General features: G+C 48.9%; 1 protein-coding gene across 2 annotated transcripts in view; it reads right to left on the bottom strand.

Moving 5' to 3' along the window:
• ZDHHC9 (zinc finger DHHC-type palmitoyltransferase 9) overlaps positions 1-19,911 on the bottom strand; it is a 41,139-nt gene extending 21,228 nt beyond the window's left edge. For both annotated transcript variants that reach the window (XM_050964216.1, XM_050964217.1), the window contains exons 1-2: positions 19,825-19,911; positions 16,234-16,499 (exon numbers count right to left, since the gene is read on the bottom strand). In XM_050964216.1, the coding sequence (XP_050820173.1) occupies positions 16,234-16,400 (167 nt within the window). In that variant the 5' untranslated portion in view covers positions 16,401-16,499; positions 19,825-19,911. The remainder of the gene's footprint in view (positions 1-16,233; positions 16,500-19,824) is intronic.
• Between the last annotated feature and the right edge of the window lie 4,180 nt (positions 19,912-24,091).

Raw genomic sequence — 24,091 nt, 5'->3', positions numbered from 1 at the left:
TAAACAGGAGCTCCCTACACTCATACTCTTAGTAGACACGGGGGTCTTTTCGTCGATTAGCCTAAATTATACAACTCCTTCAAATCCTTTACCCTTATGTACATACCATCACACACAGAACTTTCACTTACCATAAATTAAACCCTAGGCCACACGTTCCAACTAACTGCTGATACCCCCATGGCAAGAAGGCCCGTGCCCTGCTACTGACACAGTGCTGATATGAGACATCCTGGATCTCTCATGGTACAGATGCACCTCTTTCCTTCTGTCACACACACAGGGGGTCAAGGAGAGGGGCTCAAATATACCGACATAGGGCTACAGACATTCAGATCACCTCATATCACAATCACAGCTCTTCCAAGCTGCTCCAACTAATTTCTCTACCATTCAATACAGCTACACCGTGAATGCCTCTGGAGTTCATGCAGCTAGTTGCTATCGCCAATTCCAGGAGGGTGGAGTTAAGATTGCATGGACCTTTACCTTAACTCTGCATTTCCTCGTTTTCACAAAGCTTTTCTCAAGTTTGAATAACTAGTCACTAAACTGAACTAGTTGAATAAACTGAGATGAAGAAAGCATTCTCTGCACCTGCAGAAGAAACTACTCCTGTCAAAACCTGGTGTAGCACTTCAGCAAACCCTAGCTTTCAGGTGCTCAGCCAGTAACCTCTACTAATTCAGTGCTTTGACTTTCTTTAAAACTTCAGCAGTAAACATGTACTGCTCGATTTATTAAAATTTTATGTAAGTGATTTTAATAGATTATAGTAAGTTTGACTTAACATAGGATATACCTTTTTTAAATGTATGTAAATTTAAAAAATAAGATTTAAATAAAAACATTTTTTTAAATAATGGTATCTACCCTCTCTCTATAAACATCCAGTCCCTCTCTGAATCTTACTAAGCTCTTGGCCTCAATGAACTCCTGTAGCAGTGAGTGTTCAGTCTAATCACACAACGTGGGACAAAGTCTTTCCTTTTATCAGTTTTAAGCTTGCCAACTTTCAGTTATTTAACATCCCTTTGTTCTTGTGCTACGAGACAGGGAAAGCAAAAGTTCCCAATATGTCTTCTCTAGACTAGTGGTTCTCAAATTTATTTGATCAGGCCAGCCCTCATTCTTTGTGTGCTTATTTGTTTATGCTCCCATGCCAAAATAAGTAAACATACTGCTGCCCGGGCAGAATAGAGAGCAGCTAGGTGCCCAGCTGTGAAGGCAGTGCTGTGCCAGCAGCAGTGCAGAAATAATGGTGGAGTGGCAATGTTAAACATTAAATGTGAAAAGCCCCGTTGCCACCCTTATGTCTGTGCTGCTGCTGCCACCCTAGGGCTGACAGCTGGAGCCCCACCACCCAGGGCCTACAAGTGGAGCCCTGCTGCATGCTCCAGGTGAAGGACTAGTGGGGGAAGGGGGGCATGCAGGAAGGAGAGCCTGAGCCCAAGCTGTTTCCTTGTGAGGGATGTGGGAGGAGAGAGAAGGAGAGCCCAAGCCAGAGCTCTCTCCTCCCCCGCAAAAGGGGGACAACACAGCTCATAACTTCCTTGGAACATTCCTGCACCGACCTTGGGAGACCCGACCCATTGGTTGAGAACTGCTGCTCTAGACCATTACTTTATGTTTTGTATCATGACCCCTCTTAATCATCGTCTTTCTAAGGAAAACAACCCCAATATTTTCAATCTCTTTGTGACAGTGTACCCCATAAGGCTTTATGGGGGTGGTGCTCATAAATGTATGTATGATATAACTGGAATAGGGTTTTGCTACATATGCCACGTAACATATCTGTGTAAAAGCAGCAAAGAATCCTGTGGCACCTTATAGACTAACAGACGTTTTGGAGCATGAGCTTTCGTGGGTGAATACCCACTTCCTCAGATGCATGTAATGGAAATATCCAGGGGCAGGTATATATATATGTGTGCTAGCAAGCAAGCTAGAGATAACGAGGTCAGTTCAATCAGGGAGGATGAGGCCCTGTTCTAGCAGTTGAGGTGTGAAAACCAAGAGAGGAGAAACTGGTTCTGTAGTTGGCAAGCCATTCACAGTCTTTGTTCAATCCTGAGCTGATGGTGTCAAATTTGCAGATGAACTGAAGCTCAGCAGTTTCTCTTTGAAATCTGGTCCTGAAGTTTTTTTGCTGCAGGATGGCCACCTTAAGGTCTGCTATAGTGTGGCCAGGGAGGTTGAAGTGCTCTCCTACAGGTTTTTGTATATTGCCATTCCTAATGTCTGATTTGTGTCCATTTATCCTTTTCCGTAGAGACTGTCTAGTTTGGCCGATGTACGTAGCAGAGGGGCATTGCTGGCATATGATGGCGTATATTACATTGGTGGATGTGCAGGTGAATGAACCAGTGATGGTGTGGCTGATCTGGTTAGGTCCTGTGATGGTGTCGCTGGTGTAGATATGTGGGCAGAGTTGGCATCGAGGTTTGTTGCGTGGATTGGTTCCTGAGCTAGAGTTATTATGGTGTGGTGTGCAGTTACTGGTGAGAATATGTTTCAGGTTGGCAGGTTGTCTGTGGGCAAGGATTGGCCTGCCACCCAAGGCCTGTGAAAGTGTGGGATCATTGTCCAGGATGGGTTGTAGATCCTTGATGATGCGTTGGAGGGGTTTTAGCTGGGGGCTGTATGTGATGGCCAGTGGAGTCCTGTTGGTTTCTCTCTTGGGTTTGTCTTGCAGTAGGAGGCTTCTGGGTACACGTCTGGCTCTGTTGATCTGTTTCCTTATTTCCTCGTGTGGGTATTGTAGTTTTGAGAATGCTTGGTGGAGATTTTCTAGGTGTTGGTCTCTGTCTGAGGGTTCAGAGCAGATGTGGTTGTACCTCAGTGCTTGGCTGTAGACAATGGATCGTGTGATGTGCCCGGGATGGAAGCTGGAGGCATGAAGGTAGGCATAGCGGTCGGTGGGTTTTCGATATAGAGTGGTGTTAATGTGACCATCACTTAATTGCACCGTGGTGTCAAGAAAGTGGACCTCCCGTGTAGATTGATCCAGGCTGAGGTTGATGGTGGGGTGGAAGCTGTTGAAATCATGGTGGAATTTTTCCAGAGTCTCCTTCCCATGGGTCCAGATGATGAAGATGTCATCAATGTAGCGTAGATAGAGAAGGGGTGTGAGTGGACGAGAGTTGAGGAAGCGTTGTTCCAGGTCGGCCATAAAGATATTGGCATATTATGGAGCCATGCGGGTGCCCATAGCAGTGCCACTGATCTGGAGATACTGATCTGGTGCTAGAGATTCCATGAAGTCCTCTAGGGACGTTGCTTCTGATTTTACATGGAAGGAGCTCAGATACTACAGTGACGCATGGAAGTATAAAACAGACATTCTTCCCTCCCGTGTGCATTACTTTGCAGTTATCAATGGTGAATTTCACTTGCCGTCATGTTGCTCTTTCCCCTACCTTGGTTAGGTCCCTCTGAAGTTCCTCATAGTCCTCTCTGGACTTGACTAACCTAAGTAACTTTGTGTCATTTGCAAATTTTACTACCTCACCGCTCACCCCATGCTTTCCAGATCGTAAATATATTAAACATTGGCTGTAGCATGGAAACTTGAGGCCCCGCGGCTAACCTTTTGCCCTGATGAAAGTTCATTTATTCCTACTCTTTACTTCCCGTCTCCTAGATTGTTTTTGATCCATGACAATAGGTGATGTGTCTCCCAGCGTGACCTGTGCCTTTACAAGGGCTACCAGCTCCAAATAGCCTACACTGTTGCCATCTAGTGGTTTACTGCTTTCCCTAATAATAAAGGCAGAGAAGGCCTTCGGTATGTGTGTGCTACTATCTTTTCCTACTGTCTGAGAGTTCCTTGCAAAGCACTGGAGGGATTCCTAGCTGGTCGGCTGGGACACCTAGCTGGACACTTGTTCACTGGCTAGTTGCTGGATTTACATTTTCTCTATGTAGCCAAGCCACTGTCTCATTTTGGATTCCCAAAAAGTGACAGCTTGCACAGATGATAGGCTGGTTTCTGCTTAATAAATTCATATCAAGGTTTCTACTGAGAACATGGTTCTCATCCCTCATTGATGTGTGAGCTCTAGAATTGCTAATTCCCCTGCATGATTTCAGTATAGGAGTCATAGGTATGTCTAGAGTGCAATTCAAGGTGATTGGCAGCATGAGTTGACATACATATTTAAACTAGTTTTAGTCTGTCTAGCTCGGGGTACTGGTAGATTTGTAGCTGTGGCAGCATAGACTTCAGGACAGGCTAGCCACTCAAGTAAGAGCCCAGGGTCCCAAGCCGGATTGCACAGCTCACAATGAAGCCCATGCTGCTGCAGCATCACTGCAAGTGGTACTTGTGCTGAGCGGAAATGCAGTCAGAGCAACAACTGACAGATAAACCACCACAGAAAGGAGATATGATGGAAGAAGCCAAAAGGTAACTACGACATGTGGGACAGAGCGAATTTGAAGCATGCCCTTCAAAGGCTCTAGAACACCACCTACATAAAAATGCCAAATGAAAGCATTCAGGCACATGAAGAAGTGACATGCAAAAAGACAGCTACATTCAGAAACAGCTTATTTTAGACCAGATTTTTGTTTGTTGCTTTATAATACTGGTATGATTTCATTTATATCTCATTGATGGGGCAGGGGAGAATGGAGACAAGTTATATAGACCTCGCTTCAGCAGAATATGAAATTCACTTTGAAATGTACCTTATCCACTCAGCTATGCAATCTAATTACTTCACTAGGGAAAGTCAGAGGGATTATTTTGGCCATAGGAGGAAGCCCATAGATTCCCCACTCCCTGCAATAATGCACTACACATGGAGAATTAAACCAAAACCACAGTAGAAGGGCCACAAAGCTGAAAGTATGATCCATAAATGCACTCTGAGCCTGAACCAAATCTCCCCACTGGAGACAGGCCTGTGTATCTGTTCTGGGTGTATGGTCAGATGGTTACAGGAAGAATGAGTGTGTTTGGTAATGTCAGGGCCATTCCGCCCTCAGGTTTGAAGCAGAACACTGAGCAATAGGAAAGCTCATCCTCTCATGCAGCCCATTTAGTGCTTCTAAATTACACAGGGCAGAGCAAGTGCAAGATTCAGAGCATCAGAAAGCAAGAGTGCACTGAGCATTTCCTTTTAACACAGAGTCGACAGAGGCTATGGCTACACTTGAAACTTCAAAGCGCTGCCGTGTGGTCGCAGCGCCAGCGCTGGGAGAGCTCTCCCAGCGCTGTGTGTACTCCACATCCTCTACGGGTGTAGCTTGCAGCGCTGGGAGCCGCGCTCCCAGTGCTGTGGCACTGTTTACACTAAGGCTTTACAGCGCTGTATCCTGCAGCGCTCAGGGGGGTGTTTTTTTCACACCCCTGAGCGCCAAAGTTGCAGTGCTGTAAAGCGCCAGTGTAGCCATGGCCAGAGACACTCTCAGCCAGGTCACCTACGGAGCAACACAAGGGAGCATGTGTAATGAAATGCACCAGTACCCACATTACCAACCTCCCCCCAGAGTGAGTGACAATATGAACTAGGCTTGTTAGGGTTCTGGTCTTTCAACAGCACTCGCTTGGAGTGTTGATGGAGGTGGTACAGTTGCTCGAGTGGGGGTGCCCAGTAGCACTCTAAAAGGGATGCAGCCTCAGTCCTCTAGCCGCTTCCCTCTGGGTGTTCCCCCCTCTTGAGTCATAGGGGGAAAAGCAACTGAGGAGTAGGAAAACAAACAAAAACATGCTGCCAGTTCAAGCTGGGCTGCTGGCCTCTCTTCCTTCAGAGGGGACATGGATGGGGTGCACACTGGGTCAAAGGCCGCAGGGTCAGCAGCAGAGGAATATGATACTGCCCCCTTCACCTCAGAGGACTTGGGCCTCCTTTTAGGCAGGGGTAGGCTCTGTTTTTCACCAGGCTCCTCCCCGAGAGCAGGGAGGCCCAGCACTCTGCCCTGCTCTCAGGCTACATTTACATTAGAAGATGAGGCGTGTATGCATATGTTAGCACACATTGAGCTAGCACGAGTATAAATAGCAGTGTAGCCATGGTAGCACAGGCAGCTGGAAGCACAGGTCAGCTGTGCTGAGTACAAACCAGCCTGAAACTGGTGAGTATGTACTCAGCACGGCTCAGCCATGCCTTTGCTGCCGCTACCTGTGCTACGGTGGCTACACTACTATTTATACTCAGGCTAGTTCAAGCAGCATTAATGTACATGTACACAAGCAGAGGAATCACATCCCTAGCTCACAGCTTAGGCATACACTCAGAGCTGCCCACTGCTCAGTTGAGCTTCCCCACTCTTGAACACCTCCATTCTTGACATGACTTGCAGATGCAGTGGGGTGGGGCCACTCCAGAGCACCTTATTAAATCTTTCCTATCTGTTGTGGAGTTTATTCATCTCGCCCCACACCTTTGGAGTGGGGGAGGGAGGGAGAGAAAAGGAGGAGGGCCAGGGTGCTGTTAGCTGGTGTTTGGATCTCCACAATCACATAAAAAAAATAAATTAAAAAAAATCAGCATTTTGATTCATCTCACCAGCCCAATGGAATATTTGGAAGCTATAGGGTTGCAGAGACAGGTACCAGCACTTTACCCTTGGATTGGTGTTTTTCATGTTATTCAGATACCTAAATGGTTTATGATGAGAGAAAAAGGGTCCCCAGCGGATGATACCCTGGAGTCCATGGCCCATTTCACTGCCAGGGCCTCTCTCTCAATGACAGAATAGATTCTCTCTGGGGTACAGCTGTCGACGTATGTAGAGTATGGGTGTTCTCCCTCAACCTCTTGAGAAAGAGCTGTCCTCCGCTCTATCTCTGAGGCCTGTGTTTGTAGTATGAAACTTTTTGCGAAGTCTAGATTATAAAGAACTGGTTTCTGAGCCATATAATCCTTTAGTGTCTTAAAGACCTCGTCACAAGCCTCAGACCACTGAACCTTTTTTGAATATCCAACCTTTACAACATGCATGAGTGGAGCTACAACAGTGACAAACACTGATGATACCAGGCCAGTCCCAAGAAGCATCATACTTTTTTGTCTGTCAGGGGGCTGGGACAGGCTGCCAAAGCTTGAACCTTGTTGACCAGTATCAGAGGGTAGCCGTGTTAGTCTGGATCTGTAAAAGCAGCAAAGAATCCTGTGGCACCTTATAGACTAACAGAGGTTTTGGAGCATGAGCTTTCGTGGGTGAATACCCACTTCCTCATATGCATGTAATGGAAATATCCAGGGGCAGGTATATATATGTGTGCTAGCAAGCAAGCTAGAGATAACGAGGTCAGTTCAATCAGGGAGGCAATGGCAATGTACAAAAACCTGTAGGAGAGCACTTCAACCTCCCTGGCCACACTATAGCAGACCTTAAGGTGGCCATCCTGCAGCAAAAAAACTTCAGGACCAGACTTCAAAGAGAAACTGCTGAGCTTCAGTTCATCTGCAAATTTGACACCATCAGCTCAGGATTGAACAAAGACTGTGAATGGCTTGCCAATTACAGAACCAGTTTCTCCTCTCTTGGTTTTCACACCTCAACTGCTAGAACAGGGCCTCATCCTCCCTGATTGAACTGACCTCGTTATCTCTAGCTTGCTTGCTAGCACACATATATATACCTGCCCCTGGATATTTCCATTACATGCATCTGAGGAAGTGGGTATTCACCCGCGAAAGCTCATGCTCCAAAACCTCTGTTAGTCTATAAGGTGCCACAGGATTCTTTGCTGCTTTTGTTGACCAGTGTTTGTACTCGGCCTTCTCCAATACTATAGCCTAGATATGTGGCCATTACATTGTGCTGGGTTTGCAATCAGACCTGCAACTGTGAGGGACAAAAGGACTGCTGAGACCTGTTTTATGTGGCTAACCCAATCTCAGCTGTAAAATCATCCAAGCACGTATTGCCTATATGGCTGTAGAATGTGGTCCATTGGCCTCTGAAAAGTTACTGCTACTCCACAAAGGTCAAAGGGCAGGGCTCTTAACTGATATAAACCAAAAGGCATGGAAAAAGCAGGTCCCTCACACACACCCCTCCAGGATCCTGGCATCGAGGATATTTACTAATATCCTTTTGTGAAATCTTAGGCACTTATGTATCTGGCAGCGCCCAGACTTTCCAACAGCTCATCTATCCTTGGCATTGTATGTGTGTTGAATTTTGATACTGCACTGATCTTTCAAAAATCAATGCAAAAATGCCTTCTGGCTTTGGCACAAGCACAATGGGGCTTCTCCATTCACTGTGCAACTCTTCCCAGGGTAAGCATAGCCTGTGGTTCATCCCAATTGTGTCCCACATTATATAGGGAAGAGCCCAGGAGTCCCCTGGGCACACTGTCACGGCACCATCTCGATATGTTGGTATGCCAAGCTGGCTGGTCCTAGTAAGGATGAGAACTCAGTGGGGAAGAGTCAACTAGCTGCTGTACCTCAGTTTTTTATTTGGGTTCAAGCATCTCTCCCATCTGTACAGGGTTGGTTGTTTGGGTCAAGGGTGCCTGGGGTCCTAATTCAGGATCCAAAGGATAAAGGGCTATGAAGCCTCTTGAAGACTTTCCAGGCTTTTAAAAAGATTCTGGTGGTATATATGTAGGTTTTTTCCTTTCTTTTCTTTGGCTGCAGGACCTCAAGGCCAACTTGTCTCACCACCTCAAATGACCATTGCCATAGGCCAATAATTTGGATTCTGAGCTAGGCAGCAATAATAATACCCAATAACTTGGTTCGAACACCACAATCAGGCCCCTCAATTGTAGGCTTTTTTGAGCCCCCTGGGCATTTAGCAGGTTTTCTTTGGTGAATGCACCTAAAACAGTGGTGGGCAACCTGCGACCCGTCAGGGTAATCTGCTGGCGGGCCGTGAGACAGTCTGTTTACAGTAACCGTCTGCAGTCAGTAACCGTCTGCTCATGGCCCGCCAGCAGATTACCCTGACAGGCTGCAGCCCATGGGCCACAGGTTGCGCACCACTGTCCTAAAGTCTTAAATTTCTCCTAGCTGGTGAACATACTGTACTATGTTCGTAGTCTGTGGTCCTTGCTCTTCCCAGGTTTTGCAAAGCAGATCTAGGATATGCTGTGACAGCCAGCCATATAGGAGCTTGAAAGATAGCATATGAAAGGGGGAGGATAGCTCAGTAGTTTGAGCATTGGCCTGCTAAATCCAGAGTTGTTAGCTCAATCCTTGAGGGAGCCATTAGGGATCTGGGGCAAAAATCTGTCTGGGGACTGGTCCTGCTTTGAGCAGGTGTTGGACTAGATAACCTCCTGAGGTCCCTTCCAAACCTGACATTCTATGATGTTAGTTCCCTGATTGGTCAGGATCTCCTATGGTATTGCTATCTGGACAAAGAGCTTTATGAGTTCCACCACGATGGTAGCTGCATTTGTAGAGTGCAAGAGGGTGGCTTTGGGATACTAGGTCACGTAGTTGAGGATGACCAGAATATGCCAATGCCCCCACAGCATTCTTTTTCAGGGGTTCCATGAAGTCCATCCCTATTATCTCGAAAGGGTCCTCAACTAAGGGGTGCTTTGGAAGAATTCTTTAGGTGCTTTGGGAGAATGGCTAATTGGCATGAGGCACAGTAGTCAGACATCTCTGCATACACTGGGCCAGTAGATGTGGGCCACTACCCAACTTATGTTTTTTTCCCTTCCCAAGCATCCTGCAAAGGGAATTGAATGGGCAAGTTGTAAGATTTCCTGTCTTTAACTCCCAAGGCTAGGATTTGAGTTCTTATCTCAAACTCCTTACCTCCCATCTGCCCACTTCATTCAAAGCTGTAAAGCTATTCATCCCTGACCTCAAAGTACAGCCACTGCCTTAGCCACTGGGGATCTACCACCACTCCATTCATCACAGCCCAACTTAGCATCTGATCAGCTCACTGCTCTTGGACAAAATCGGTGTTTTGGGCTAGAACGTTAGTCTCCTGAGACTTGGGGAGTTGAAGGTTCCCTGATTTGGCTGGAAGTCCCTTCACTAGAGTCCCCTTCCTCTGCTATCCCCACCAGTTCTGATGGTTCCAAAAATGCTTCTGTCTGTGAAAGTGAGCTGTTCCATCAGGTAGCCAGCCAGTCAGCCACCCTATTCTTTCAAGATGTCGCCAAACCAACTAATTGGTCCTTCACTAGGATCTGGCTCTACCCCAAGTCCACCAGCCCAGTGACTGCCTTCCCATCAATCTATACTGGTTCAAACAGGTTGGCAGGGGCCCTTTTCTGCATCTGGATTTCTGCCCTCCAGACTTGACTATAGCTATAGTTGATAAGGGGCAATCTCAGTGTAATTGTCCTGGTTGCATACATGCAAAGCAGACCACAGGGACTAGACAAGAGGTATATCCCAAGTTGTGGGTAAGGCTTTTCCCAATGGGGTGGCCCCTTTTTGATGTCCAGGTGCCCCCAATCTTGATCTGCCCACAGAGGTCTGGCCCTAAGTTGCACTAGCTTCTTGGGCACCTCCATCCAAGACTTCACTCCTTTATCTGTACCCCTCACAGCCCTTTAGGTAAGCCTGGAGTCCCTTACTGGAGGGTTATTGCACCTTGGCTGTCTTTCAGTTCAGACTGCACTGGACCTCGGTCTTCCGCCTGGGTACCTGCCTGCATCCCTGGAGGGCTATCAGCAGACATATAGTTCTTAACTGTGTTAGCTAACATGGTAATTAATGAGGTAAAATCCTAGTGAAGATAAGGTAGTTTATAGTTTGATTTTACTTCGAGTTACTTAACTCCTTTTTTCCCCTAACGAAGACAATGCCCTAGTCTTTCCCTAGGATTTGGCCTCCCTGTGTAACCACAGGAATGCCAGACTAGAGAGCCATGGAAGCCATTATCCCATCTCTGAGAAAGGCTATTAACAGATCGTCCAGACGTAGCTTCAGGGAACCTACACATGCAATAAAAAAAGATGGACAACTCCAGTGGTCGTAAAGAAAAAAAATTCAGCACTCCAGATCATGTGAGACCAAGACCAAAAATGGAGCGTTTAACAGAAACTGTCAACAGCTACAGTATGTCCCTCAGAAAGAACAATCAACAGAGCAAACTCTACAGAACAAGAAGTCTCAAGGACTCGAAACCTACCACTGCCGGTTGTTGCGACTAATGGACAGACCGATGACTAAGTTGTTATGCATTCAGGTAACGTAATTAAAAAACCAGTACAATTCAGAGACACTTAACAGATTGATCCATACTGAATTTCAAAGATAGTGCAATAGTGCAAATTTTGTAAATGGCAGGAATGTAGAACTTAAAGGGAGAGATGTAATGGAATGTTAAGACGCATTATATTGTTCAGACAGAAGGTGGCCATGCGTGTAACACCTTATTAAGCTTGCCTCAGCCATACCTCGCAGAATATTGAAGGACCTTAGTGTCTCTCTCTGGGAAGGAAGCTCTGTGGCTAGTCCATAGTTGGTACAGAAGTCTGACCTGCTAGTAGTAGCCCTGCAGCCTACCGTGTACAAAAAAAAATACATGACAGTCATCAAGACCAGCCTCTGAAGCAGGAAAGTTTGCATTCCTTATACATTTTCCCTATTGTAACTGGGAATATTCTCAATCTATGACAGCAAAATTAATAGAAGAATCTGACTAAATGCTTGGCCTCAATCAGGTCCACAGGCTAACAATGTATTGTGTAAAAATCTAAATCCTTAACAGTTTCTAAATTACTGCCTATCAATTACATGGGATGTCATTTTATTTCTATATTATGAAAAAGGATAAATACAAGTGCACAATTTACCTTCTCTATACTATTCATACGTTTGTATATGTCTCATTTCCCCTTTTATTTCTCTCTCTTCTTTATTAAACTGCTCTCTTTGTTCAGAAGGATTCCCATCTCCGGACCCCAAATTCTGAATATATTACGATGCCATATCACTCAAAGGGATGGCCTCCAGTACTATTTTCAGGATCTCAAACTATTTCTTTCAACCTAACATTGCTTTTTTCACTATTCTTATATGGTGAAGGGAGATTTTCACGAGCTGTCTGCAATGACAACTCCTGAGGAGTACTTTGAACACTTACATTGCTTCAGTACAATTTCAAAAGGACACTCTGGGTAGCCCAAATGCCAGTTTCCTGTGTCATTCCAGAGACAACACTAGGATCCTCAGAGTGGAAGAATGCAAAGAATACTTGCAAACGAGGTGATCTGTCCCCAAGTCATTTGACCAGAGACACAGCAAGACAGCAGCATTTGGGATGTAACCCCTTTTTTTTTGGAGGGGGAGATACTAAAAGAGGGAAGTGTTGAAAACATTAACCCACCAGTCAGCGGCATTAATCAGAGCCAAGCTGAGGGGTTCTGATTCCACCCAGCACAGGACAAAGTTCACAAGGCACTGTTGACTCAAACATCTGACACTTCTCCATTCCAGGCATTCCAAAGGCTTGTTTACCTCCCAGCTAAGGTGTGACCATACAAATGCTTCGGCTGAATTAAATACGCATTCAAAACATACACACCCCTCATCAGTGTGGGTCTGGTCAGGAGATACTAGAAAAGCCACTTCCGTCCATAACATTAATTCCCCTCTCTTCAAAACAATCAGTTGTAACAGATGGAATTTTCTTCAGAAAACATGGCATTAAAATAGAAATTCCGAACTACTGCAGAAAGAGAAAGATGCCAAAGCATCTCCCCAGAGCACAGGAAAATGTAACACTACTAGACTGCCCTAAGGCCCCCCCACACACACACACACAATCAGGGCATACAGCCCTTGAGAGATGTGTCTCATGGATTCTCTTGACAGGAATGGATTGAAGGGAGCCGTCCAGAGGCCTCTGGCTCACCTAAGTGTGTGGAGGGGAGGTAATCACACATCTTACACATTTAAAAGTCAAATGCAATCTTGGTTCAATAGGCCTCAATACACCATCACCAATAATAGCGAGTGCCTGCAGAGTAACATGGCTTGCTCTTCCACTGCTGTCCAGACTCTGCAGGGATCCATCATAATAAGCACTTACACAACAGCAGCACTTTATACACATTCATTCATCCTCAAAACACCTTGCGAGGCAGGAAGTCTTAGCTCATTTTACAGGGGAGGAAATGAATAAAGAGAGGTAAGTATCGTTGCCTAGGAGCACAGACAGAGGGCTTGTCTACATCAGAAAGTTGCAGCGCTGGTGAGGGAGTTACAGCGCTGCAACTTAGGAGGTGTACACATCTGCAGGGCACCACCAGCGCTGCAACTCCCTGTTTGCAGCGCTGGCCGTACTCCCGTTTTGTCTCGGGTGTAGAGGATCCAGCGCTGGTGATCCAGCGCTGGTAATCAAATATAGACACTTACCAGCGCTTTTCTTGACCTCCGTGGAATAAGCAGGTATCCCAGCATACCTGAGGAAGCCTCTGGTAATCAAGCTGGTCTCCTTCCCCGGTTTGCTCTCGCGTTCCCCGAACCCCGAGCAAGCAGGTCTCCTTCCCTGAGGTTTGCTGGGTGGTTCCGGGAACGCGAGAGCAAACCGGGAAAGGAGACCAGCTTCGCCGCGGTTTGCTCTCGCGTTTCCCGGAACCACCCTGCAAACCACAGGGAAGGAGACCTGCTTGTTCGGGGAACGCGAGAGCAAACCGCGGCGAAGCTGGTCTCCTTTCCCGGTTTGCTCTCGCGTTCCCGGAACCACCCAGCAAACCTCAGGGAAGGAGACCTGCTTGCTCGGGGTTCGGGGAACGCGAGAGCAAACCGCGGCGAAGCTGGTCTCCTTTCCCGGTTTGCTCTCGCGTTTCCCGGAACCACCCAGCAAACCGCAGGGAAGGAGACCTGCTTGTTCGGGGAACGCGAGAGCAAACCGCGGCGAAGCTGGTCTCCTTTCCCGGGTTTGCTCTCGCGTTCCCCGAACCACCCAGCAAACCGCAGGGAAGGAGACCTGCTTGTTCGGGGGTTCGGGGAACGAGAGAGCAAACCGGGAAAGGAGACCAGCTTCGCCGCGGTTTACTCTCGCGTTTCCCGGAACCACCCTGCAAACCGCAGGGAAGGAGACCTGCTTGTTCGGGGTTCGGGGAACGCGAGAGCAAACCGCGGCGAAGCTGGTCTCCTTTCCCGGTTTGCTCTCGCGTTCCCGGAACCACCCAGCCAACCTCAGGGAAGGAGACCTGCTTGCTCGGGGTTCGGGGAACGCGCGAGCAAACCGCGGCGAAGCTGGTCTCCTTTCCCGGGTTTGCTCTCGCGTTCCCCGAACCACCCAGCAAACCGCAGGGAAGGAGACCTGCTTGTTCGGGGGTTCGGGGAACGAGAGAGCAAACCGGGAAAGGAGACCAGCTTCGCCGCGGTTTGCTCTCGCGTTCCCCGAACCTCCCTTGAAGCCGCCCAACAGCGCTGCAGTGTGGCCACATCTAACACCACTTGCAGCGCTGGTTGCTGTAAGTGTGGCCACTCTGCAGCGCTGGCCCTATACAGCTGTACTAATACAGCTGTAACAACCAGCGCTGCAAAATTTTAGATGTAGACATGGCCTGAGTCAGTGACAGAGCCAAGATTAGAACTCAGAAGTCCGGATTCCCAGTGTCATGCTTACATTACACCCATTGTACAGAAACAGACAGTGTCAATGAAGCAGAAAAGTCAGTTTCATATAGGGTGACTAGATAGCGAGTGTGAAAAATTGGGATGGAGTGGGGGGCAATGGATGCCTATATAAGACAAAGCCCCTAATATCAGAACTATCCCTACAAAAATTGGGACATCTGGTCACCCTAGTTTTACAGGTCCAAGATTGTCTATGACCTGACAGTCCCTTCACTGCTACTGCTAAGACACATGAGACCTGGCAAATGTCTCTATAGCAAGGGTTCTCAAACTGGGGGTCAGGACCCCTCAGGGGGTTGCAAGGTTATTATATGGGAGGTCGTGAACTGTTGGGCTCCATCCCAACCCCTGTTTTGCCTCCAGCATTTATAATGGTATTAAATATATGTAAAAGTGTTTTTAATTTATAAAGGGGAGGGGTCGCACTCAGAGGCTTGCTGTGTGAAAGGGGTCATCAGTACAAAAGTTTGAGAACCACTGCTCTATAGGATGTTCCAGAAAGGCCATCAACACTGAAGGGGTTTCAGCCATATCCGTTATCTAGAGGAGCGAACCAGGTTCAGGTAAAGTTTTGAGGAAGAAGTCAAGAAAAGATACCTAACTGGGGTGACATGTCTAGGCCAATGAATGAGCAAGCCATAAACGCCTAGGTTACCAGAGTGGAAATTTTGTTGGACAAACACTGTACATCATCTCCAGCAAACAGCAGGTTTTAGAAGCGGCAAGGTTGGTTTAGTCTGCAGATAATGATCTCAAGAGAGGTCCCCTTCCTCTGCTTTCTAAAGCATGCACTGGCCAATCAGCTCAGAGACATCTGTAAAACCCATCACGTTAGCCAGAGTATCATTCAGGACAATCAGATACTTGCCAGCATCACAAATACCCTGAAGGAGGCAAGGCTCAGCAGAGCTGGTCCCCTAGAAAGCAGCTGTAAATGAGCCCTCAAGAGACAGCAGAGATTTGCAATAATCTTGAGACAATCACAAGCCATTCACAAACTGAGTCCTCTTCCATTAAGTCTTCTTCCTCAATGCAGGCCACATAAGATCAACTAACTTTCACTCCATTCACAGTAACCGTGACACAGTACACCACACTGGCCAATGAGGTGGCACCTCCAGCAACCCTCTTCACACCAGACTGGACTGCCAGCCCACTCCCACCTTGGGAGAGGAGGGAGAAATGCAATGACAATGAATCAAGGCCCTGTCTACACATTAAAGTTAAAAATTTCTCTTGGTTAAACCACTGTAAACCAGTAAAACTTTTGTGCCTATACTAATTGTAAGAGGAGTACCACAGTAATACGGTGTCATGCACGACCAAAGACACAACCCTGATGAGCTCAAAACCTCACATACTTACTGGTTCTATCTTTCCAATAAATGGTCCAAAATCACAAATTGAGACTCCTTAGGAGATTTCTAGCTTTCAGAAAGGATTGAGCAGAACCCAGCAGGTTCCCTGCAAAAACTGGATTTTAATCTGGTGAGCTACACCAAAAATCTCAATATACTAGCTAGCCCTAATAAGGACCTGAGGCTGGCAGGAAATTCCTTCTTTCCTTTACCCAAATCCCAACCCACAAGCCCCCATGATAGGGGGCAAATTCCTTCCCTCACCCTCAAGTTATGGCAATTAGTTCAGCCCCATAAACTCCTCCAAAAGCAGGGATCTCAGCCCACTATGAACTCACTCAAAAGCAAAGAAGAGGGCACAGGTGCCAAGAATTAAGAAGAGCGTCAGGTAGAAGATGCCCTTCTGCCGGGCCATCATGATGCGACCATCGCAACAGAAGGTGTTCCTGCCTGGCAGCTTCTCCCATTTCCGCATCGCCTTCTTCCTCACCACCATCACCGACATGACTGCTCCTTCACAGGGCGTAGGGCAACCAACCGAAGTCCAGCTTCTGCTCCACCCTCGTTGAAAAACACGGCATCATCAAAAGTCCAGTCACGGCCACTAAAGAGATGAGAGACAAGGACATCACCATGGGCTTGGATGCTATGCAGCAGTGCCCTCCAATAGCACATGGATCAAGGGAGCTGCTCAATTTACAATTAGAGGCACAACATTCTTCCCACCATCTCAAATCCAGCTCCTCCACACACAACCAGCTCTCAGAGCTTGAGTCATTCTATGCAGGATATCTGCAGCTGACAGGAATTGTCAGCATTGCCTAACGGGGAGAGGACAGCCTTTGTAGCTCCAGAGTTCGGCCTTTATATCCACCCTCATGAAGTCATGGCACACAGCATATCTTTGTAGAGAAATCTTAATATCTTGCACTTTGTCTAGGTACTTATATTGCCCCATCACTAAAATACACATCACACAAACATTAGTGAACTTACATCCAGGTAGGCATGTATTATCCCCATTTTGCAAACAGGGAACTGAGTCACAGATTAATTAAGTGACTTGCCCATGGACATGCAGGAAATTTGTGACAGAGCCAGGAATAGAACCCAAGTCTCCCAAGTCCAAGTCCCATGCCTCTAAACATCAAACCATCCCTTCTCTCTCATCCCTCTTTCAGCCATGGAACTCACATTAACTATATGTATGATCTTTAAGTAAGCAGTTGCAGAGGTAGCATTAGAACCCAGGTCTTCTGACTCCCACTTTCTGGACCTTAGACAGCAGACCACTACTTACATTTTAAGGTCTGGAATGGGGGTTTCCTGGTAACGTGGGTCCATTATGGTCCCTCTAAGATGACTCAGACCGTGTACCTCCATGCAACATGTTAGACCTAAATTATGTATTGCATGAATCATGTGGATTCAGGCAGCAAAGACCCTCCCCAAGTTCTCTTCCCATCACAACTATCCTCAACTGGCTAAAAATGCAGGGTGCATACAGGGAATAAAGACAGGTGTGCACCACACAGCTAAAGCTACTTTAGTCACAAAGATTTACACACTGAACTCATAAGGGGTGGTACTGTGGGATTTTCTTTGGTCTATCCATTCTTCCCTCATTATACTGCTTTTCTAATTCTCTGCCAACCAGAGCACCCCTGCCACTGCAGACTTCCTGAAGTTTGCAGGAGAGGAGCCTCTCACCCAACCACCTTAGCAACATGGCCTCCTGCTTTGCAGGGCACACTGGTGTTGCACCCTGGACACTTTGAGGCAGATTCATATACATGTAGAACTGAGGCTTATAGTTAATTCAATATGAAAATACAATAGTATAGCATCCTCCTTCTAGTTCTTAAAAATATATTATATTACTGTTTTACATCACCATCAAGTTTTTAGTCTGCAGCATTATTTTGATATTACCAATAAAAACTGCTTTGTAAAAGATGTTTGGGGGATGTCTTTAGCATGTGGGAGAAGATGCTGCCCTTCATTCCCTGCCTCCTGTGAGAAAGGTCTGAAGGTAGTAACTCTGAGGAGTTAGAACTTCTAGTTTCTCATTTCAAAAATAAGCAGTTTCTGCACTGGACTCTTCCCTACCCAAATATCTTTCACTGCAGTGGACAATCTGGCTAAGTACATTAAGTGGTAGAGAAACAGTTAACAATGTTTACATTTAAGCTGCCATCATTAGGTTTCAGGTCCATCCCCAACCCAGATAAGAGAAGGGAACACTTCACACACTCATCTTGGGTGGAGAATTTGTTTTTAAATGAAAGCTAAAGATATGGAGCACAATTATAAAGCCATTTTTGTAGCTACGTTACACATGGACTCTGACAAGTGCAAATCCAGAATCTGCACAAAGCCCCTTCAGCAGAGAAAAACAGAGAAACGGGGTAAACAAAAACAGTAAAACAAAAACCAGGGATTTGGTGGCTGAGACAACAGAGACAGAAACTAATGAACAGAGGAGAAGAATATCTTCCCCAGCTCACAAGGAGAGACAACAAACACTTCATCCCACACAGGGCTCTCTGGACTTTTCTGCACAGCCAGACAGGGCAGTACAGAGGCATCTATCGATACCGCACGCCAGGCTAGCTGGATCCAAAGGAGAGCAGGGAGAGTGGCAGCACACACCTCCGCCCCTGCAGAGCCCTTCACCTGAGGAAAGGAGCACAATGGGTGGGGAGCAGACAGTGGGGGTGGGAGCTAAATGCCTGCTCCGCTGGAACGGGGAACTCCAGGCCTCACACGAATGGCCTCTAAGCCCTGAGCCAAGGACTCCGGGGACTGGGCTCTGCTGCACTCCGGGCGAGGCTGCTCCGTCTAAGGAGCCAAATCAAAAGCCCCAGACTCAGCCAGGCCCTCAACTGGGTACACTTGGCTGTGACACCGCTCCCCTCATCCCAGCCGTGACCCGCCGACTCCTGAGCGGTAACCCCACTCCGCTCGCGCCCCCCGGAGCCGTAACCCCCCCCCCGCCACTGCCCCACTCCGCTCCCCCCCGAGCCGTAACCCCCCCCCGCCACTGCCCCACTCCGCTCGCGCCCCCCGGAGCCGTAACCCCCCCCCCCGCCACTGCCCCACTCCGCTCCCCCCCGAGCCGTAACCCCTCCCCCGCCACTGCCCCACTCCGCTCGCGCCCCCCGGAGCCGTAACCCCTCCCCCGCCACTGCCCCACTCCGCTCCCCCCCCGAGCCGTAACCCCCCCCGCCACTGCCCCACTCCGCTCCCCCCCCGAGCCGTAACCCCCCCCGGCCACTGCCCCACTCCGCTCCCCCCCCCGAGACGTAACCCCCCCCGGCCACTGCCCCACTCCGCTCCCTCCCCGAGCCGTAACCCCCCCCGCCACTGCCCCACTCCGCTCCCTCCCCGAGCCGTAACCCCCCCCGCCACTGCCCCACTCCGCTTCCCCCCCGAGCCGTAACCCCCCCCGAGCCGTAACCCCCCCCGGCCACTGCCCCACTCCGCTCCCCCCCCGAGCCGTAACCCCCCCCGCCACTGCCCCACTCCGCTCCCCCCCCGAGCCGTAACCCCCCCCCCGCCACTGCCCCACTCCGCTCCCCCCCCGAGCCGTAACCCCCCCCGCCACTGCCCCACTCCGCTCCCCCCCGAGCCGTAACCCCCCCCGCCACTGCCCCACTCCGCTCCCCCCCCGAGCCGTAACCCCCCCCCGCCACTGCCCCACTCCGCTCCCCCCCCGAGCCGTGACAGCCCCCGCCTCTCACCCCCCCCGAGCCGCGACGCCCCCCCGCCTCTCACCCCCCCCAAGCCGCGACGCCCTCACTCCGCTCCCCCCCGAGCCGTGCTGCCCCTCGCCTCTCCCCGCCGAGCTGTGTCACCTCTCCAGGCACCAGGAGCCATCCCACCCCGCTGCCGTCCTTCCGATCTACTCGGCCCCAGGGTCCCCTCACCTGGCGGGCGGTCACGCTGCCGGCTCCGCAGGCCAGGCCGAGCCGAGCCTGGCCGGGCCGCTCGCTCCCTCCGGCGTCCGGCCTCAGGAGAGGCCACTCCGATGAGGTGGGGCGCGGCACCGGCTACCATTGGCCCGTCTCGACCTGACTCTCCGCCCCCAACACATGAAACGTTTTCCTATTGGCTGAGACGTGTGTCACTCTCACCTCCACCCCGCTCCTACATCACTGGGTCCTAGAGAGAGAAATCACCTGAGACGGGGGTGCGACTCAGGGGCTAGGAGATGAGGGGCCCGTGGGCGCGGCCTAAGGGATGTGGGAGCCCAGGATAGGGGTCCGGGGGTGCGACCCAAGGACTAGGAAATGGAGGGCACGGCCCTGGGCCCGCAGCCCAGGCAGTGCAGCACACGGGTGGGGCCACGGGCCCAGGAATGGAGAACATGGGGATGGGGGCACAGGGCCAGAGCATAGCCAAGGGGCTAGGGGGCACAGGGCTGGGGGGGGCAGGCCCAGGCAGCGCAGCATAGGGGCTGGGGGGTAGGGGCCTGGGTATAGGGGCAGGAGTCTGGGGGTGGGGCACAGGGTCTAAGGACTGTGGGAGGCCTGGGGGGGCAGAGATCTTGGTCTGCATCTTCAAGGTGCCCAAGAGCCTGGACCCAAGTTACCTAGCAGGCCCCCAAAGCTCTGAGCTGAGCACCATGCCATGCCTCAGGCCCCACACAGCTCAGAGCTGTCAACTCAGGGGTCTACAGGGAACCCCCGTCTGATAGATTGTCTTTCCCCATTGCCCTGCCTGATGAAAACAAGCGGCCAATCAGAGCTGCTGCCCAGGCTGACAGACAGTCCGTTCCCCCAGCAGTTGTAGCAGGAAGTTCCCAGCCCTTTCTGTTTCCTCCCGCTTCCTCCATCCCCATGCCTGAGGGTTGGAGATGCTGTTATTCTGTCCGTTCACCAGAGTGCTCAGGGTCTGGCCACTGAGGCTTACACAACCCAGCTCCCTGGGATGGCTGATGTCCCCATCCTCACATGTGCCCCTGCCCAATATGCTGTCCCCTTTCCCACCTCCTTCCCTTTAGTTGTGGCTGCCACCATGCCCCTCATCAAACCTCTGATTCCAGCTATGTCTTATCCTAGGAATCTTCTGGTGGAGCCGGTGGGCACCTCTCTCCCATTCCACTGTCTTCAGCACACAGTGAGATTGGAAAGGCTAAGATATGAGACCCCCACCCTTTGTGGAAAGGACCAAACACCAAGACCACTCTCCTCTATAAGACTGGCATGGGGGTAAAGAGTCATACCCGGTACCTGTGAAAACTTGGCCATAGGGTCTGCAGCTTGGTGACCATCACGAAAAGGGTGCTGCCAAGCAGTCCTTCCCCAACACATTCAGGACAGCCTGAGTGACACAAACAAAAAAAGAAGGCCCCTTTTCCCCTTTCTGCTTCAGAATTGTCCCCAGTGCCACAGAGAATGTCATAGATCTGAGCTAGCTTATCCATAAATCAGACAGAAATAAAAACTCAGTCTGAGCTGCACTCACTCAACTGCTCACCACTTGGCATAGGTCACTGGTCCAGATTTTTCAGGAAATTAAGTAACTTTTGTTCTCTGCAAGATGAAATATTGCAGTTCATTCTGCTTACAGCTTCCTTGGCAGAAAACTCAGAAGCTGCAACTAGTGCCAAATGGCCACGTAGGGTTAAAATGAGTGAGATGGCCATGAGCACACAATTCCTGGGCTCTTTCCTCTGGCTTCCCATCTAGTTCCAGATGCAGCTCCAAGAGCTGATAATTATCTAGAAAGCTCAAAATGGCTTTCTGTGACCCTGCTATCTCAAAGACTGCCTCACTCTCTGTGCATGAATTCCACTCGGCTCATAGACCTTAAGGCCAGAAGGAACTATCATGATCATTGATTGTGACCTCCTGCACAGAACCTCACTCAGCCACTCCCATAATAATGCCCTAACCCTTGGCTGAGTTACTTTGAAGTCCTCAAATCTTGATTTAAAGAATTCAAGTTACAGAGAATCCACCATTTACTCTAGTTCAAGCCAGCAAGTAACCCCTGCCCCATGCTGCAGAGGAAGACACAAACCCCAGGGTCTCTGCCAATCTGACCTGGGGAAAAATTCCTTCATGACCCCTAATATGGTGATCAGTTAGACCCTGAGCATGTGGGCAAGACCCTGCAGCCAACCATCTGGGAAAGAATTCTCTGTAGTAACTCAGAGCCTTCCCCATCTATTATCCCATCAGCAGCTGCTGGAGATCTTTGCTGCTACCTGTTGCAGATCAGCTGGCTACACACCATTGTAGGCAGTCTAGTCATACCAATCCCTGCATAAATTTATCATGCTCAGTCCTGAAGGCAATTAAGGTATTTGTCACCACTGCTCTCCAGATGCAGTGCTCTTCATGTCTGTGCCCCAGCTAGATGTCATGGGGTGGGCAGCAGAGAATTCTTTGTGGCAACTCCTCAAGTGTGGGATTCTGATCTGCTAGGATCCACTTTGGCAGATTTTTCAAATGTGAGGAGAAGTATTTGTTCCCTTAGATACCATCATAAATTCAGTCTGTATCAACAGTACCCCTACCGTCCAGCTAGAGAGAGGTTTAGCACTGAGGTGAGCTTCAGGGTGAGGGGAATGCCAAACTTTAGGGTAGGGTTAGCAATAGCTGGTAGAGGACATGGGCGAGAGTTAGTTTAGGAAATTAGAGTCAGGTAAAGGAGTATGGTGAAGGGGAGTGTCGGGGTTAATGTCAGAGTTATGGGATAGAGTCAGATTAAATTTAGGGTTAGATTTAAGTCTAGGGCAAGGTGTAATGACAGGGTGAGAGTTAGGCTACAGTTTAGGGTTAGCATCACGGGTACAGTGAGGATTAGAAGTAGCATCAATATTTAGAGTTAAGGCAATTGGCGAGGCAAGAGGCAACAGCTGGGCCATGGACTGCTGTACAGAGCTTCTGGACTCGGTCAGGAGAGAGAGCCACTGGGCTCAGGACTAACTCAAATGAACGTTGCTGTAACTTCCTGCGCTAACAAAGAATTTTCTACACTGTGTTCCAAAGAACTCACAAACTCTTATTTTTACCATGCTGGCCGAGAGTCCCTGCTGACTGAGGAAGGGGCATGCATTGTTCAGATGGACTCACTGCGGGGAGCTCCCAGTGTGAAACAAGAATGCTGAAGACTCTGAGGTTGTTCCCAGGAGGAGTTGAAGTCAAGGAGATTTGTCCCATTGAGAGTGAACTCTGAGGGGGTTGTCACGCTGAAGAGGCTCCTGCCAGGGATTACCTCTATGCCAGCTTCACTGTTGGCTATGGTGACAATGATGTATCGTGATCAGTGGAACTGCTGTTGGAGGGCTAGGATTCCCTGAAAGGACTATTATTGAGAGGCACTCATGGAACAGGGAACACGGGGAGTTAGGCTGGGAGCAGCTCAGCCACATGAACAGAGCAAAAAGAACAAGGAGTACTTGTGACACCTTAGAGACTAACAAATTTATTTGGGCATTTGGGTTTTAGCCCACAAAAGCTTATGCCCAAATAAATTTGTTAGTGTCTAAGGTGCCACAAGTACTCCTTGTTCTTTTTGCTGATACAGACTAACATGGATACCACTCTGAAACATGAACAGAGCAGTGCTTTGGCAGTTATCCCTTGTGTACTTCCCTGTTACCCTCAGAAGCAAAGTGATCCTGTAATGCCTTCCTGTTCCTTGTCCTTTCTTGTTAATGTGGGCAAACACAAAATTGCTATGTGGATTGTTAGCTAGTTTTAATCTGCTGCTTCTAAAAGTAGGGGAAGGAAGAAAAACAGAGTAAAAATAGAGATGCAGAGAGGTATAAATGCAGGGGAGGAATATCTCAGTGGTTTGAGCATTGGCCTCCTAAATCCAGGGTTGTGGGTTCAATCCTTGAGAGAGTCACTTAGGGATCTGGGGCAAAAATCAGTTCTTGGTCCTGCTAGTGAAGGTAGAGGGCAGGACTCCATGACCTTTGGGGTCTCTTCCAGGTCTATGAGATAGGTATATCTCCATTAAAAAAAAAATAAAAAATCCTAACATCATTGGCCAAGGTGCTTCTGTGACATCATGCTTTAGGCTTGAGAGTGTGTTTAGGAGCTGGGAATGAATACACACTGGGATGTTAGATGGGGTGGGATCTGAGTTACTACAGAGAATTCTTTCCTGGGTGCTGGCTGGTGAGTCTTGCCCACATGCTCAGGCTTTAACTGATCACCATATTTGCAGTCAGGAAGG

Source organism: Gopherus flavomarginatus, chromosome 8, assembly GCF_025201925.1.
Source record: "Gopherus flavomarginatus isolate rGopFla2 chromosome 8, rGopFla2.mat.asm, whole genome shotgun sequence".
Lineage (NCBI taxonomy): Eukaryota > Metazoa > Chordata > Testudines > Testudinidae > Gopherus > Gopherus flavomarginatus.
This window is presented reverse-complemented; position numbering and strand designations above follow the sequence as displayed.